The sequence below is a fragment of the Dendropsophus ebraccatus genome, chromosome 4, assembly GCF_027789765.1.
Source record: "Dendropsophus ebraccatus isolate aDenEbr1 chromosome 4, aDenEbr1.pat, whole genome shotgun sequence".
NCBI classification, from domain to species: Eukaryota; Metazoa; Chordata; class Amphibia; order Anura; family Hylidae; genus Dendropsophus; species Dendropsophus ebraccatus.
The window spans coordinates 33,593,784-33,610,320 of record NC_091457.1 but is presented as its reverse complement, the minus strand read 5'-3'; the positions used below and the strand labels follow the sequence as shown (position 1 = coordinate 33,610,320).

Below are 16,537 nucleotides of genomic sequence, written 5' to 3'. Positions count from 1 at the left end.
GCCCTCTACTAGTTTATATTGTGGGTCCATGTATTTTGTTTAACCCCTTTGCATCAGCAATACATAGATATATATATATATACCGTATTTTTCGCTTTATAGGACGCACCTTTTGATAAGACGCACTCCTGATTTTAGGGGAGAAAAATAGAAAAAAAAAATATTTTGCTCATTGTCACAGTTTAGAGATAGCAGCAGTGTGATCGGTGCCAATCCCCCCATATAGTGCCCCACATAGTATCCAATCCCCCATATAGTGCCTCACATAGTAGCCAATCCCCCCATATAGTGCCTCACATAGTAGCCAATCCCCCCATATAGTGCCTCACATAGTAGCCAATCCCCCATATAGTGCCCACATTAGTAGCCAATTCCCCCACATAGTGCCCCCATAGTAGCCAATTCCTCTATATAGTGCCCCCATAGTAGCCAATGCCCCCATATAGTGCCCCCATAGTAGCCAATGCCCCCGACCAGAAAAACAATAAACCAGTAACTCACCTGTCCGCCGGCCCCAGCAGCTCCTCTCCTGGCAGCGCGTCATCCTGTCTCTCGTCATCCTCCGGCGCAGACAGCGGGGGACAGAGAGACTACCTGTGCCGGAAGTGTCCTGCAGCCTCTATCATGAATGACAGAGGCTGTAGAACACTTCCGGCACAGGGCTTCTGATCGGTTGTCAGCTGAGCGGCGATAGAAGGAGCGGGCTGGGCAGGCAGAGGGGGTCGCTCAGGGCCGCTCACTATGCATATGCATAGTGAGCGGCAACAGAGGGGGCGGGCGGGGCGGCTTCCTTGCGGTGCTCGGCACTGCTTGGGAGCCGTCTTTGCTTTATAGGACGCACTTGGTTTTTCCTCCCACTTTGGGAAGAAAAAAGGGCATCTTATAAAGCGAAAAATACGGTATATGTGTGTGTGTGTATATATATATATATATATATATATATATATATATATATATATATATATATATATATATATATATATATATATAATATACACACACACACACATACCTTCCTGCTGCTGATTCATATACGTTCCTGATGGTCAGGGGTTTTTGATGTGTGCGGGACTGCTGCAGTGTGAGCACCCCCTGCACACATCAGTGTCAGGGATAGTGACAGGCAGCTGTGACCCCGGCGTTTAAGAAAGTGAGTGACGGGTTAAGCACCTGTCACTAACTGATCAGGATCCCCGCAGCATGGTCCCGATCACTTGTACCAAGAGGCAGGGGTAAGAAACTTACTTCTGTCCTGTCAGATGGGCGATCTCAGTATGCTCTCAGGTAGACTTTATGTACAGATTGCCGATAGTACTGATCTATGCTATGCCATCAGTATTAGTATATGTAAACTAGTGACTGCATATTTAATGCTGGGTTCACACTACATTTTTGCAATTCTTTTTTTGTGTGCATCCATTTTGATCTGTTTTCCCATTGACTTCCATTATAAAAAAAAAAAAATTTGTACACGAAAATAAGATCAAGTACGTTATTATGTACGTTAAAAAAGGATGCATTTTTTTTTTTATGAAAGTCAATGGAAAAACGGATGCACACAATTGCATCTGTTTTTCCATCCGTTTTTTGCAAAAGCGGTTGAAAAAAAAAAAGTAGTGTGAACCCAGGCTAACGGTAAAATAAAAGTGTAATTTAAAAAAGTTTTCAAAATTATTAAAAACCACTTATAACCCCTCCCCCCAATAAAAGTTTAAAAGACCTCCTTGCCCATTATAAAAATTTGTAAAACATATGTAAAGTAAAAATTATACATCGTAGCATGTGGAATTGCCCGATCTATTAAAATATATCAAAATTGTTCCCTCACGGTGAATGGCGTAAACGGGGGGGGGGGGGGGGGGGGAAACAAGATTGCTGATTTTCTAAAATAATATATCACAATAAAATTAATAAAAAGCGATCAAAAATATTCTTTTACACCAATATGATACTAAGAAAAGCTAGAGATCATGGCTCAAAAAATGACACCCCAACCAGCCCTGTAGGTGGAAAAAAAAAGTGTTATGGCTCTTAGAAAGCGAGGAGTGATGTTGCTTCAATTTGACCCGGACATCCGTGCATCAATGACCTTCCGTCATGAAGGGGTTAAGGCTGAATTTACATCCGTATGTTACAAAAATTTATGAAAAAACCTAGCATGTCCTACAACGGGGTTTTGAGCGGTCAGTGAAATAACATTTCTAGTGTAGGAATATTGTGCATGCAAACTTATGACAGTAAATGTCTGTATGACTTTGCCTCCTTGTCAGCGCTTGTTCACAGGAGCAGACAATAGGAAAGAGGATTGTCATAATACTGACTGCTCAGAAACATTGGGAAGTATGATACATGTTTTTACCAATGGAGAACCAGCTAGTTTATTACATAGGGCTGTTTCCCAATGCTGCAGAATAAAATGTATATATATTTATAATGTATCTGCAATTAAAACTTGTGGAGCTGAGGCTGCATTTTCATGTTATCTAGAGTAAAGCAGGTCAATCATATGTGAGTCACATCTCCAGCATGTATGGAATGAATGAGAATACTTTATGTAGGAGGTTGGTTCACTGTATCATCTTCATCTGACCCCATTCTTTCGCCACCATGGGGGACCTTTGGTGATATCGGCACAGTGGGCTCACACAATGTATTTTTCCTGAGGGGTAGTTAGACAGTGTAATATGCAGCAGATATAGTAGCCCTGGCTTTCTGCCATGTACTGTGACTATTTGCACTTTGCATTTTTAATTGCAGTCATAGATGTCGATTAGTCCCATTCAGTGGGGCCAATTCCCAGGGAACACACTCATCACTCTCGTATGTGATGTGTCACTTCTTCCAGCATATTTCACATTTGCACACAAAAAGAAAAATGACAATTCAGTGTGAACTGCAGCATGTATTCCCATAGAAAATAATAGGTTGTTCCAAGCAGCAGGTTTCAGCTGAAATGGGTGATGCAGGCGGAAGTGACGGGATGCTATGATTTACTCTGAGAAGCTGAGGTTTTGCTAGATAAGCCCTTTCAGTGCACTTAGGGGTAAAGTACAGCTTGCAGTGTGAACTGAATGATCTAATTAGCATATTACTAAAATATTTAAGGGCCTATTGCACGGGTCTTTAAGAACTGGAACTCGCGGGGAGCTGCGGGGGGGCTGCTCGGAGGATCGCTGATCGCCCAGGCAACCCATAGGATATAGCAGCGTCTGCTGCCGATGCTCCTATTCAACGGCGCGACTGCAGCAGATTGCTGCTATATCAATCGCTTGTTTTTCAACATGTTGAAAAACAAGCGACTGCAACGATCAGCCGACATGAACGATGTCGGCTGATCGTTGCACTCTATTCCACGGGACGATTATCGCCCGTAGCGGCCGATATCTGCCGAATACGGACGATGATCGTTCCGTGAAATAGGGCCTTTATATAAATAGCACAGAGAGGCTCCATCGTAAGGGACGATATACCCTTTTGTAACATGCCGCATTAGGATTGCCTTTAATAGCCCTGTGTGCCTCATGGTAAAATAGAAGCCCCATGTACCCTATATGGGATCCCCAATGCACTCTTGGAGTATGGGGATTGTACAAGGAGAATTAGAAGTATCAAACAAAATCCAGTGAAGTAAAGGAGAAACTGCGGCAACTCACCGTTCTGTAGCAAATTCTTCTTTATTGATGGAACAGTCTTGTACAAAAAGTTACGGGGGTGAATGGGAGGACGTACACACGGACATACAGTGGGTAGCGACGATCGTTTTGTGTGGACTAGCTACACTTCATCTGGCTAACGATGGCTAAGAATTAGAAGTATGTTTGGGAAATATAGTTACTAAGCTGAGGTACAATGTTGTTGGGGCCCTATTACATGGCCCAGTATTAAAGCGCAACGCTCACTTCCTCCTAGTTTCTGGCTAGCTGTCTGCTATTACAAGCCCAGACATCGAGCGGGGTGCTGCGGAAGGGGCTGTTTGTTCAGTGTAGTAAATCACAGATAGGTAACCCACCTGCTGGTCCTGCTGCTGTTGAACCCAAGCCTTAAAGCGACTCTGTACACACAATCTGACCCCCCGACCTCCCCCCCCCCACCACTTGTACCTTCAAATAGCTGCTTTTAATCCAAGATCTGTCCTGCGGTCCGTTCGGCAGGCGATGCAGTTATTTCCTAAAAAACAACTTTTAAACTTGAAGCCCGTGCCAAACGGGAGTATCTGTCCCCTAACTTTGCACCACCCCTCTGTCCCTCCTCCCCACCCTCCTCATCATTAGGAATGCCACTGGAACATTCTGCTTTTAATCCAAGATCTGTCCTGGGGTCCGTTCGGCAGGGGATGCAGTTATTGTCATAAAAACTATGTTTAATCCGGCAGCGCTGTGTCTAACGGCCGGGGCTTACATTTGTATATGCATTAGGCTGGCACACCCTCTCTGCCCTTCCTCCCCACCCTCCTCAGTATTAGGAATGATCCAGGCAGATTGCTTCCTATTCCTCAGCTGCGTGCATAATGAACATGGGCTGGATCGTTGCAATGCTTAAACAGCAGTAAATGTTCCTGGATCATTCCTAATGGTGGGGAGGAAGGACAGAGAGGTTGTGGCAGCCTAATGCATATACAAATGTAAGCCCCGGCGCTGCCGGATTAAAAGTTGTTTTTTAGGACAATAACTGCATTACCTGCCGAACGGACCGCAGGACAGATCTTGGATTCAAAGCAGCTATCCGAAGGTACAAGTGGTTTGGGGGGGTCAGATTGTGGGTACAGAGTCGCTTTAAATACAAGCTGCTGGAGCACAGAAGCGGCATTCCTTCGTTACTGCCCAATCTGCCTTCTGGCTGACATCCCAGGGGAGCTGCTGAGTTTGGCAGCTTCATGGCCTGGATAAGGGGTTATCCAGACTTAGGCTGGCTGCTTTCTCCTAGAAGTGGCACCTAACTTGCGCACTTTCAGGCTCCTAAAAAATCAGTCCTATGCGAGTTTTCTTTTGAGAACATAGAGACAGTGCTTGCCTTCATGAGACAATATTCCTTTAGGTTTTGTTTAGTTTTTGTAGCCTGGTTCCCCACTTTAGGCAGTATTCTTTGGGAAGGTGAAGCTCCACTACCCAAGCCTTCACATTAGAATTTTTGTAATGTCCTAGAAGGTGTAATCCCTGCTGCACACAGTATTATTTATGATTCGTAACAATGGTCCTAACTAAAATGTTTCTCTTCCCAGAGGGCGATGAGGCACCAGCCACAGAGACTCTTGGTCAGGGTGAGAACACGAGGGAAGACCCTTCAATTGACTCTGGTAAGAACCTTTATGTTCTGCAGTTATTACTGCAGCACTTTAGGGGGTTGTCACATTTTAGAGAACCACCGATTTATATCTGTGTACAAGTTACACTGTGACCATGTCACATGATGTGTTCTCCAACCAGATTATGGTGTTTTATAACCCAGATGGTTTAGGTAAAGATGATGTGATTAAACATGGTAATTTATAGCATGACTGCACAAAGCTGCCGAAGCAAATCAGCCGTTCTCCTCATTCCTGGCCGGTTTTATTTGCTTCCATCAGCAATGCAGTCCAGCAATAAGGATGCATATTTTACAGCCTAGTAGAAGTCCATGACTAGGGAAGTCAATTGGCCCACCTTTTACACACTACTTTAACCAAGAAAACACCTATATATCACATTTGTGTTTTTGTTAAACATCTTTTTAAGAATCTTTTGACAAAAAGAGTTCAGCCCTGACTTCCTTCTAGAATGCACAGAGGTCACAGAGCATGCTTGCAATCTGTTCCCTACAAAGAATAGGACCTAGAAATATTGTCTGTGCCTAAGTCCATGGAGATATTTTTTAAAAGTGCGTTCACATGTACAGTACCTGCAGCAGATTTGATGGCGCAGATTTGATGCTGTGTTCAGTTATTTAGTTACATTGATATGAAATCTGCTGCGGATCCTGTACGTGTGAACGCACCCTAAGGCTGGGTTCACACTATGTATATTTGAGGCTGTATTTGTGAGGCTGTATAGCAACCAAAACCAGGAGTGGATTGAAAATACAGAAAGGCTCTGTTCACATAATGTTGTAATTGAGTGGATGGCCATCATTTAATGGCAAATATTTGCTGTTATTTTAAAACAACGGCTGTGGTATTGAAATAATGGCCGTTATTTACTGTTATATGGCGGCCATCCACTCAATTTCAACATTGTGTGAACAGATCCTTTCTGTGTTTTCAATCCACTCCTGGTTTTGGTTGCTATGAGGACCTGACATGAGGACCAAATACAGCCTCAAATATACATAGTGTGAACCCAGCCTAAAGCAAGATGGCTGCTCCCATAATAATGCACTAAAAAGCTGATTTCATATTTCCGTCTCACATCTACTGTACAACAGAGCTTGACCACACCTTTATGTATAACAAAAGTTCTTTATTATAATCCCCTAATACCTAACATACACTCTTGTTTATTATTTTCATCTTACTATTGCAAGTTTCTGTTCATTGTCCGTGGTTAATACTGGCATAGTAAATGATAGTAACACTGGTTATTTCTGTTCATGTCTCTCTGTAAATTGTTTAGCACATATGATTCTTGAGCAGTGTTGTTTCTCTTAGGTTTATGTGCATCCCCTCGGACTATAGGAGTGACAGAAGAGACTTATGACCAGGAGGAGTTCGATATAAGTTTACCTGAGGACATAGACGTGTCTGAAGCTGTCGACTCTATGGATGAGACTCGGACTGGTTTGATGCTGCGGCAGAGGATTACTCAGTGCAGTGCCCACTGATGACTCGCACATAGCACTTACTGACCCACATCCTTCCAGAGTGTTGGCAGCGTTGGAGTAGCAGAGCTGATGCTGATAAGATATGGCACTATTGTAACAGTCTGGCTACTGTTCTCAGCTTGTTCTGTTACAAGGTATTGATATTACACGGCCTTAGTGCCACAGCTTACCGCAGTGGTCTGGAACCTATGACTTTTCATCTGTTGTCAGACTACACCACCCAGCATGTCCTGACAGCTGTGTCCCATAGGTTATTGAGTAGTAGAACAGAATCTAAACACTGTCCCTTGAAGCTGAAATGTGCTTCTTGTTTACTTCTGCTTTATGGTGGCGGTTATAGGCTTTCTTATCCGCAGTTTACATGAACACACTGCAACATCATCATTTTTTTAGGGGGGCAAGTTTACGCAACCCACCAAGGTTTCTGACATATTCCCCTTTTCTTTTCCTTTAATATTTGCTATGGACTTCGTACAGCTTTTTACCCCCCTCACCAAAACACACACCTTTTTATGTGGATTTTACGAGCTTATCTTGCACCAGCACACAGAAGAATATTTCATGAAGTGATTAATCTTAAGATGAACAAACACTTACACAGCAGCACATTCCATACAGAGGAAGTCTCCTCCTTATTACCATCACTTCAACTTTCTCCGATTTGGCAGCCATTCAAACACACCTTAGTGATCTGGTATGTAGTGGTACATATAGAATGTGTCCAGACAAGACAATGACATGCCTGAGAATGCGTCTAGTGTCTGTTTTGTCTGTTCATAGGCTATATAGGCTTATTTACACTGTTCACAGGAATTGTATTAACTTAGAGGGGCACTTAAAGAGATTTCTCCACTTTTCTAGCTCAGGAGACAATCATATATTATAAGCCCACAGGTGGAAAGACATCAATTTTATCTACATCTCTGCTTCTGTTACACCCAGCTGAAGATGGAAGTTCACAGGGTTGGAGCTCTATTTTTTCTGTTAAATGTCTGTAGGACATCTACCTAGTGATACATGTGTTTTTGTTTCTCGTCTATAGTGTCCCTTTTAATGCAGGTTCACTTGGTGAATCAGCCATAGTTACAGTTTATAGTTGTAACCAGTGTTTTTTTTTGTAGGTTTTTTTCAGGTAAATGACAGCTCTTGTAGTTCAACCGGGACTACCATTAGGTCTGTAAACTGCTAAAATAACAGATATTTATATGCAGACCCTAGCAATACCATTTAGTGTAATATCGAGTCTATCTTAGCACAAATATACATACCGTAATATTAACTGCTCACTGTGATCTCTATATGTACACTACATAGAAGAACGTCTCTATATACATAAAAACATTCCTAAACGAATGCACAGACCAGATAGAATTGTTACTATATAAGTAAATGTTGCTTTCGGAAAACAAATAAAACTGTGAATTCACGATACAGTGAACAGTAGATACTACTGAAAACCACTAATAAACCTGCTTGAGTGAATGTCAGCTCTTTGTGCTGTTTCTTGAAAACTTTGCACCATCCCTGTCTATTTTGCATGTGCTATTGACATCGGTTCTTTTCTTACTGTTTTACAGTGGGCCTATCATTCAGCAGAGGAGAATAAAGGTCCATACATGTTAGCTAGACATCAGGCGCCAATTTTGCTGTTTGTCAGTACACTTTCTATTGTGTGTGAATTGGATAGTGGAAATCTCTCTTTGAATGCATTGGTTCCAGATTGTGTTGTATTTGAATATGAATTCTGTGCTGAAATCACATGGGAACGTAACTTACGGCTGGGCTTACATGCAGTATTTTTATACTATTTGGTCCCTATTTTTACCCCCAAAATATTCTTACCCCAAAAAGGTAAGGTATGATGGCAATCTGACATTGTTAGCAGTCTTTTATTTGTGTATGGTGAATATTTAATTAGACACACAAAAGATTGTCAGCAGAAAAAGAGCACCTGGTCCATCTAATCTAGTTTTGAGTTCTTCAGGACATGGCTGGAGACTGGCAGCATCCACTGCTTACAGGAGAATCTGCTTCATATCTTTGCCTTATTCACTCAGAAGTCACCCCAGGATCATGAAGGATATTAGGAAGAAGCTGCTGAGCCAGATATATAACTCCCCTGGTGTTTGGCCATTTATGAAGGAGCTGGAGTTGGTCCCTGATAAAGTTCAGGATTCAGAGCTCTGACTTCACAGCCCTGATTCTAAAGGAATGGACTTATACCCCTCCTTCCTGCTGGATCCACTTCTGACTTAAAAACTACAGTGGCTTGTGGACCCCCTGCTCAAAAAAGAAAAAAAGAAAAACTGCTGAAAAATATAAATAGTACGGCAAGAAATCAATTCATAACATGCAGCTTATGTAACTGGGAATTTTTTTGCCAAATCTGCCTGGAAATGACACGCCAGTAAGTGTTGCAACAAGCCAGGACTTTGAGAGAATTTGTCATGTAATGTTTACTTCGCATGTAGAGGCATAGCTCAGATAGTCTGGGCACGAGGGCAAAAGCTGCACCTGGAACTTCCATTGACTGTTTCTATTGACCACATGCCATATACAACTTTTTTTTTCTATTTATTGTACTTTTGTACGTTTAGGCAGTCATTGCATCACATTTTTAGAATCCTATGTATTTCATCTACACTGAGACCTGAATCTAAAGAATTTACTGTCTGTTCATTTAGCCTTGTACAAGATGTTCTATCCACGTGTTTTGGTTCTAGAGTCTTGGTCCAGACTACTTTGAGGAATTTAGGCTCTCAGAAGGCAGAGCTACAGTATTTTTATAAGACTAAAGAAAATGCCAGCCAATTCATTAGGGTTGCTTTCAGTGAACTTATACTTTTTCTGTTTAGAATCGTTGCCTGGCTGAGACAAGATTTACATTATAGAGATCTGTTCTCCAATGCATGTTTGTTAGGATTGGATTGTGGCTTATGGCAAACTTATTGTCTGAGCTGCATTGTCCTAACTGGGTCATTCAGAATAATAAAGATGAATAATAACTGGGTCATATAATAATATTAAAGAAGAATATTCAGTTCAAGTTGGTCCATTCTCCTGTTGTAAACCTGTTCGTCCATTGTTTCTAGATATGGGGAGGGGTGAAACAAATATCAGGCCCCTCCTATGAGATTTATTGGAACTGTGCCCGGTGGGGGCCCCTTTCCTCCATTCCTGTAGTTCTCCACAAATTAACCTGTGATAGTGTGATGAATGTGGACCTGCAGGTAAACCTCCCGACATATTTAGTGATATCCTAAGGGAACAAACAACAGAGGACACACCCTGAACATTCTGTAGGATCACATTACTTTATACACACACGTCACAAGGTGCTATAGACCTGGAATCTGTTTTCTCCAACTTGTACCTTATTCCTCTCCTATCACGTCCATCCCGTTCACCTTCCAGTCATTCTCCACTCCCACATACCCAGCCTGTGATTCAGGAATGACATCACAACTATTGTTAATATAAAGACACAGGACTTGTCAAGAACACACACAGCTAAAATATACAAGGAGCACAATCCATTGTGGAAAAGCTTGTGGTGCGCTGTAAGGTAAGTGACATGGCTGTTCTGTATTCTGCATCATAGCTCAGGACTGGACAGTCGAAGCTTTAGAAGGAGTCCAGTGCAAAAGTTATGAGGTTGTAACCTGAGCTCCCTAGTTATTGCTTAACTACAACTCCCAGTATATTTTGATAGCCTGGGGATAGAAATTATAGTTACACAATAGGTGCAGCACCACATGGTGTAATACAAGTGGTGTTGCTCTGGTTAACTGCACCTGCTGTCGCTGAGCATAGTGGGAGAGGTAGTACAGTATCTAGTGGTCTCTAGGTTTTCTGTTAAAATACCTATATCGCTAGTTTAGCATACTGTATAGGTGCATTGTATTATAATGTTGAATTATATTGGGGGATCTGCACCTGTTAAGGGTTTTGGATCGTCTCCAGTTGTTTGCTAAAAAATACTGAGCAAAAGCTATGTGTGATTTACTACTCATGAGCTTTAGAATGACCATACAGTAACAAGTATTGTAATAGTAGTATATCAGATGTGACAAAGCTGAATTTGTCATTTGAATCTCCTGGCCTATATTGCTTGTATGTTATGATAAGTCTCTTAGATAATGCCTTTTAAATGCACATGCAGTCCTGTGTAAGGTGACGCATAACACATTCTCATGTGACATGCTCAGCTCTGCTACATCTCTAACTGCTTTACAACAGCTTGGTTTATCTTTAGAGATGAGCGAACCTCAAGCATGCTCGAGTCGATCCGAACCCGAACGTTCAGCATTTGATTAGTGGTGGCTGCTGAACTTGGATAGAGCCCTAAGGCTATGTGGAAAACATGGATATAGTCATTGGCTGTATCCATGTTTTCCAGACAACCTTAGAGTTTTATCCAATTTCAGCAGCCCCAGCTAATCAAATGTCGAACATTCGGGTTCGGATCGACTCGAACCCGAACCTGGTTCGCTCATCTTATCTCTCAGCTTATCTTTGTTACCAAAGCAAGGAATGCCTGAATTCTGTCAGGACATGTTACAAGGCAACGTCAGTGTATATGGTCATATGCAGGAAGTGTGAATAATGTGATCTAGACCTGCTAAGCACAGTGATCTGATCATTGCCACATGGTCATTACTGATCCTATAACTGTAAAATAACCAGAATTATTACCAATGATTATTTCCTCTCATATTCCAATGAATATAATCTGACTTTAAAATACATATATATAGTTGTGCCATGAGGTAAAAAAATCCTATGAATCGAAGGGGATAACTGACTGGTGGAGTACAACCACTGGGACGATCACTGATCACAAGAAGGGAGGTCAGTTGTCTCCCAAATGAATGGAAAAATAGTTTCTGTTCTCCTTTGTGCAGTTACTATAGACCCGTCTTCTGTAGGGAAACAGAGTAGCGAGCTGGGGAGTGAAGTGCTCAACCACATGCTTTTCCTCACTTGTTCTAGCGATTGGTGTGAGTCTGAACACTTAACACTAAGGGCCCTATTCCACCGGACGATTATCGTTCAGATTATCATTAAATCATTCGAATCTAAACGATAATCATTCGTTTGAATAGCAGTTAACGACCAAATGAGAAATGATCGTTTAATAAGACCTGGACCTATTTTTATCGTTGCTCGTTCGCAAATCGTTCGCATTGAATAAGAAGTCGTTCGCAGTAGTGATGAACGCAATAGCGACGTCAAGACGACCGCAAGAACGATCATAAGTAACGATTATCTCAGGTCTTTTCAGGTCTTTCGTAATAGCGGTCCTTTGGATTGATTATCGTTAATGATTATGCGATCGATAATCGTCCGGTGGAAAAGGGCCCTAAGTGCCCTATTACACGGGACGATAATCGTGCAAAAAATAGTTAAATCGTTCAAATTTAAACGATAATCGTTCTGTGTAATTGCAGGCAATGATCGAAAAACCGCTCGGATGTCGATCGTTTATTTAGATCTGAACCTAAAATTATCGTTAATCGTTCGGTGTAATTCCACGATCGTTCACTCAAGTTCCTCGTTTTTTCACTAATCGTTCAGTGTAATAGCAATCGCAATAACAATCATAGTAACGATCGTAACCAACGACCATCGTTCTGTGTAGTATGGTGAACAATTTCAGGTTAATGATAAGCAAGCTCGTTTGCGATCGTTTATCGTTAGTCGTTAATGGTTAAAAACCGCTCAATGTAATAGGACCCTAAGGCTATGTTCACACTGAGTAAAACAGGCAGAAATTTCACCTGTCTCTGTGCAATGTGTTGCGCTCTCCGCTCAAAGCATTCACACGTCAATTCTTTGAACTGAGAGTAGAGTTATGTAACACATTACATTGAGACACAGAGGCAGGCGTGATTCCGCTTGGGATTTCTGCCTGTTTTACTCAATGTAAATGGGCTCTAACTGATCAAAACTTTTGATGTGCCTTTATGGCATGTCAAAAGTTTTATTGAATGACAATAACACGTAAAAAAAAAAGTCAGCACAAGTCTTCATGGTCTTGTGGTTGTTGATAGATTATATTTAGTAAATGAGCCATCAGTGGTAATTGTTTGTTCCTTAAACACCACCGGGCTATAGAATACAATATTCTAGAGAAAGCAGATCCTCCAAATGTAGAGTGTAGGGTACAACTAAGGAAGTGGAAAATAAATTCCTAACAGAATGTGTCAAAGATAAAGATTCACACTCCCTGCATGGAAAATGTATGTATTTAAGGAAAGGCACAGTGTGATGATGATCACTACTAAAGATTTTACTGCCATTTAAATAAATGTTTAGTTTAGATTGGTTGGGATGTCAGTGCTGAGACTCCTCACATTGTTAGCTATAGCCAGGTGACTCCCTGGCTAGATGCGTGTGTTGACGGATTGAAGGAGACTGGCCCCACAGCTACCATATGCTTCACCTGTCTATGTCAGGTGGTCCAGGCACTGAGACCCTAACTGATATAAATAAATGACATGTCTGTGCGACATGTCAAAGGTTTATTTAAATGAGAATAAAAAATATGAACCATGACAACTAATAAATAATAACATTTTTTACTACCTCTTGCTTCTCCCATTCCACCTAATTTCTTTTTTCTCTGTGACTTATAATTTCTGCCTTCAGATGGCGCCACTTGCTATCTTCTTGCTATCTCTGCCTTTCTTAGCTCTAACAACAGGTTCAGCACAAACAGGCGGCAACGTCAGCTCTCTCACCACCGCTGCTCCATTCTTAGACAAGAACCAAACATCTGTGACCCAACTTACCACACAAAAGAGCACCAGGAGCAGGATTGAGTTCATCTATGGAGGGTCAGAGGAAGAATATGATTACGATGATGATGAAACGTTAACAGTTGCTCCCACTTTCCCTGTTGCTACAGTTCCCTGCCAGTACGATGGGTGCAAGCACCTGGCATCCACATGCGAGGAGATTCGTTTGAATTCTGGTGGCAAATGTCTATGTCCAGGAATTGATGGTCCAAAATCTACCCCTGACTCTCCACCCCTTAAAGAGGTCCTGCCTGGGGATTCACAGGTGACCTTAAACTGGTGTTCCCCGTCATCTACTGTACATGGTTACAGAGTACTGCATGGAGAACCAGGAAAAACACTGGAGAAAGGACCAGACCTAAACACCTCTTTTCGTTCATACACCATTGACAGACTTAATCCTGGTACTCTCTATACAGTGTGTGTGGTAGCATTCAATGAGGCAGGAGAAAGTCAGGTTGGTGAGGTAGAGGACCGACCAGCTGCTCCTTGCAAGACTGTTCAAACCACCATGCAGTCACTATATATAGCAATCGGTGTAGGGCTAACAGCGGTGGCAGGATTATTGTTCATCCTGGCGTACTTTCTTTTGAGAAGAAAGCAAAACAAGATGAAGACAGAATCCAACCTGGAAGACAGAGGAATATCTAACTACACCTACAAGGCAGGGAGCGTGGACCGGTTGTGAAGAGTCATTGTGGTTTTATGAGGACAGGGAGAGTATAAGGATAAATATATTGAACATCTGTATATGTTGTGATATTTATTGTAATAAAATATATTTTTATATTATACTGTAACATTATTAAATAATTTAAAAAAAATCAGATCAAGTTTCCAAATATACACAGGCAGGGGCGTAGCTAGGGGTTCAGCCTAGGGGGGGCGAGCAAGTCTGAGTGGGCCCCCAACCGATTATGTTACCCAAAGGGAACCTCACTTAACAACAATGCTTTCTAAATAATAAAGGGTATATTCTGCTCCATTACTCATAGTGAATTAAGATAAAGAGCAGTGTTAGAGGCTTCTACATTTACATATATAGACACATAAAATGAAAGAGGTTCTTCAGGATAAGAAAAACATGATTGCTCTCTTCTAGAAAAAAAAAAAACACCACCCCTGCCTTTATCTTGTGTGTGTGTGTGGTATTGAAGCTCGGTTGCTTTCCACATGTTTCCACATGTTCAGCTCCCCGTTTCCACATGTCCAGCTCCTCCAGTTTCCACATGTTCAGCTCCCCCAGTTTTCCACATGTCCAGCTCCCCCAGTTTCCACATGTTCAGCTCCCCCAGTTTTCCACATGTCCAGCTCCCCCAGTTTCCACATGTTCAGCTCCCTCAGTTTCCACATGTCCAGCTCCCCCAGTTTCCACATGTTCAGCTCCCCCGTTTTCCACATGTCCAGCTCTCCCAGTTTCCACATGTTCAGCTCCCCCAGTTTTCCACATGTCCAGCTCCCCCAATTTACACATGTTCAGCTTCCCCAGTTTTCCACATGTCCAGCTCCCCCAGTTTCCACATGTCCAGCTCCCCCTGTTTCCACAGGTCCAGCTCCCCCAGTTTTCCACATGTCCAGCTCCCCCTGTTTCCACATGTCCAGCTCCCCCTGTTTCCACATGTCCAGCTCCCCCTGTTTCCACATGTTCAGCTCCCCCCTTTTCCACATGTTCAGCACCCCCCCTTCCACATTTCCAACAACCCCCCTTTTCCACATGTCCAGCAACCCCCCCCTTTTCCACATGTCCAGCACCACCCCCCCTTTTCCACATGTCCAGCACACCTCTGTTTTCCACATGTCCAGCCTCACCCCCTGTTTTCCACATGTCCAGGTCGGCCTTCCCCTGTTCTGTGTGCAGCAGCAGCAGTCATAGGCGGCCGTCCGGCTCCTATGCTGTTCAGCAAGTGACTGACCTGGTGCGAGCGCGGGAGAGGGAACCCAGAGGGACAGCGCGGCGCCGGAGGTGATTGACAGGTGGGCGGCGCATGTACCAGCAGTGGTGCGCTGAGGCCATACGCAACCTCAGTGCACCTGATCAGCTTAAGATGGCGGCGGCCGCGGCGGAGTGACATGGGGGGGGCTGCACTCACCCATCCAATGGCGGACAGCGGCGTCAAATTATAATCTCACTGGCTGGGCCAAAAATCTCTGGAGATCACAGTGGGCCCCTGCCAGAGTGGGCCCGGGGGCGGCCGCCCCCTCTGCCCCCCATCAAATTTCGCTACTGTACACAGGGTATCAGTGAAAAAAAGGACCTGCATCCATGCTTACAGACAGAAGTGGGCAAGACTACAGTAAAGGCCTTTTAATGAAATGCCAGATGCTCGACATTTGACTCCCAATGGATGCAGACCTAGGGCTGTCTCAGCCACCTGGAGTCAAATGCCGAGCACTTAATGTAATTTCACCCATCTCTACTTACAGGGTTGACCTAAAAAGAGCTCAGGAACACTAACATTTACTTATTACTTTCTGCCTAGCATGGGGTGGATCATATCACAGGTAGTCTAGTGTAATGAAATGGCGAAAATTTTTTACTTTAGGGTAAAAGCGAAACTTTAAAGTGCCACTGTCATCAGAGAAAACTTTTGACATGTCAAAAGTTTTGATCGGTCCGGGTGTTCAGACCTGTACCAATCGGGAGAACAAGCGGAGGGAGGACCACCACTGCAATGCGTCCGCTCCCCGCTCTGTGTCAGCATAATCAGGCTCCATAGACTTACATTATGAGCTAATCACGTGACACCGAGTCTGGAGAGAACCTCACCTAGTGCGCTCTTCTCACGATCGGTACGGGTCTAAACACTCAGACCCGAACCAATCAAAACTTTTGACATACCTATGACATGCCAAAGGTTTTCTATAATGACAATGATACTTTTAACCCTTAGGGGACACAGCCAGTTTTGGTGTTTATGACACGGCCAAATTTTCCAAATATGACA

At 42.9% G+C, this 16,537-nt stretch overlaps 2 protein-coding genes across 4 annotated transcripts in view; both read left to right on the top strand.

Moving 5' to 3' along the window:
• BSCL2 (BSCL2 lipid droplet biogenesis associated, seipin) overlaps positions 1 to 9,824 on the top strand; it is a 31,860-nt gene extending 22,036 nt beyond the window's left edge. For all 3 annotated transcript variants that reach the window (XM_069965470.1, XM_069965468.1, XM_069965467.1), the window contains exons 9-10: positions 5,219 to 5,293; positions 6,620 to 9,824. In XM_069965470.1, coding sequence (XP_069821571.1) covers positions 5,219 to 5,293; positions 6,620 to 6,792 — 248 coding nt within the window. In that variant the 3' untranslated portion in view covers positions 6,793 to 9,824. The remainder of the gene's footprint in view (positions 1 to 5,218; positions 5,294 to 6,619) is intronic.
• A 277-nt stretch (positions 9,825 to 10,101) lies between these two features.
• On the top strand, positions 10,102 to 14,384 carry LOC138788027 (LRRN4 C-terminal-like protein). Its single transcript, XM_069965471.1, has 2 exons — positions 10,102 to 10,357; positions 13,444 to 14,384. Exon 2 carries the CDS (start codon positions 13,444 to 13,446, stop codon positions 14,278 to 14,280), a length of 837 nt encoding a protein of 278 aa, XP_069821572.1. The 5' UTR covers positions 10,102 to 10,357; the 3' UTR covers positions 14,281 to 14,384.
• Positions 14,385 to 16,537: the final 2,153 nt, after the last annotated feature.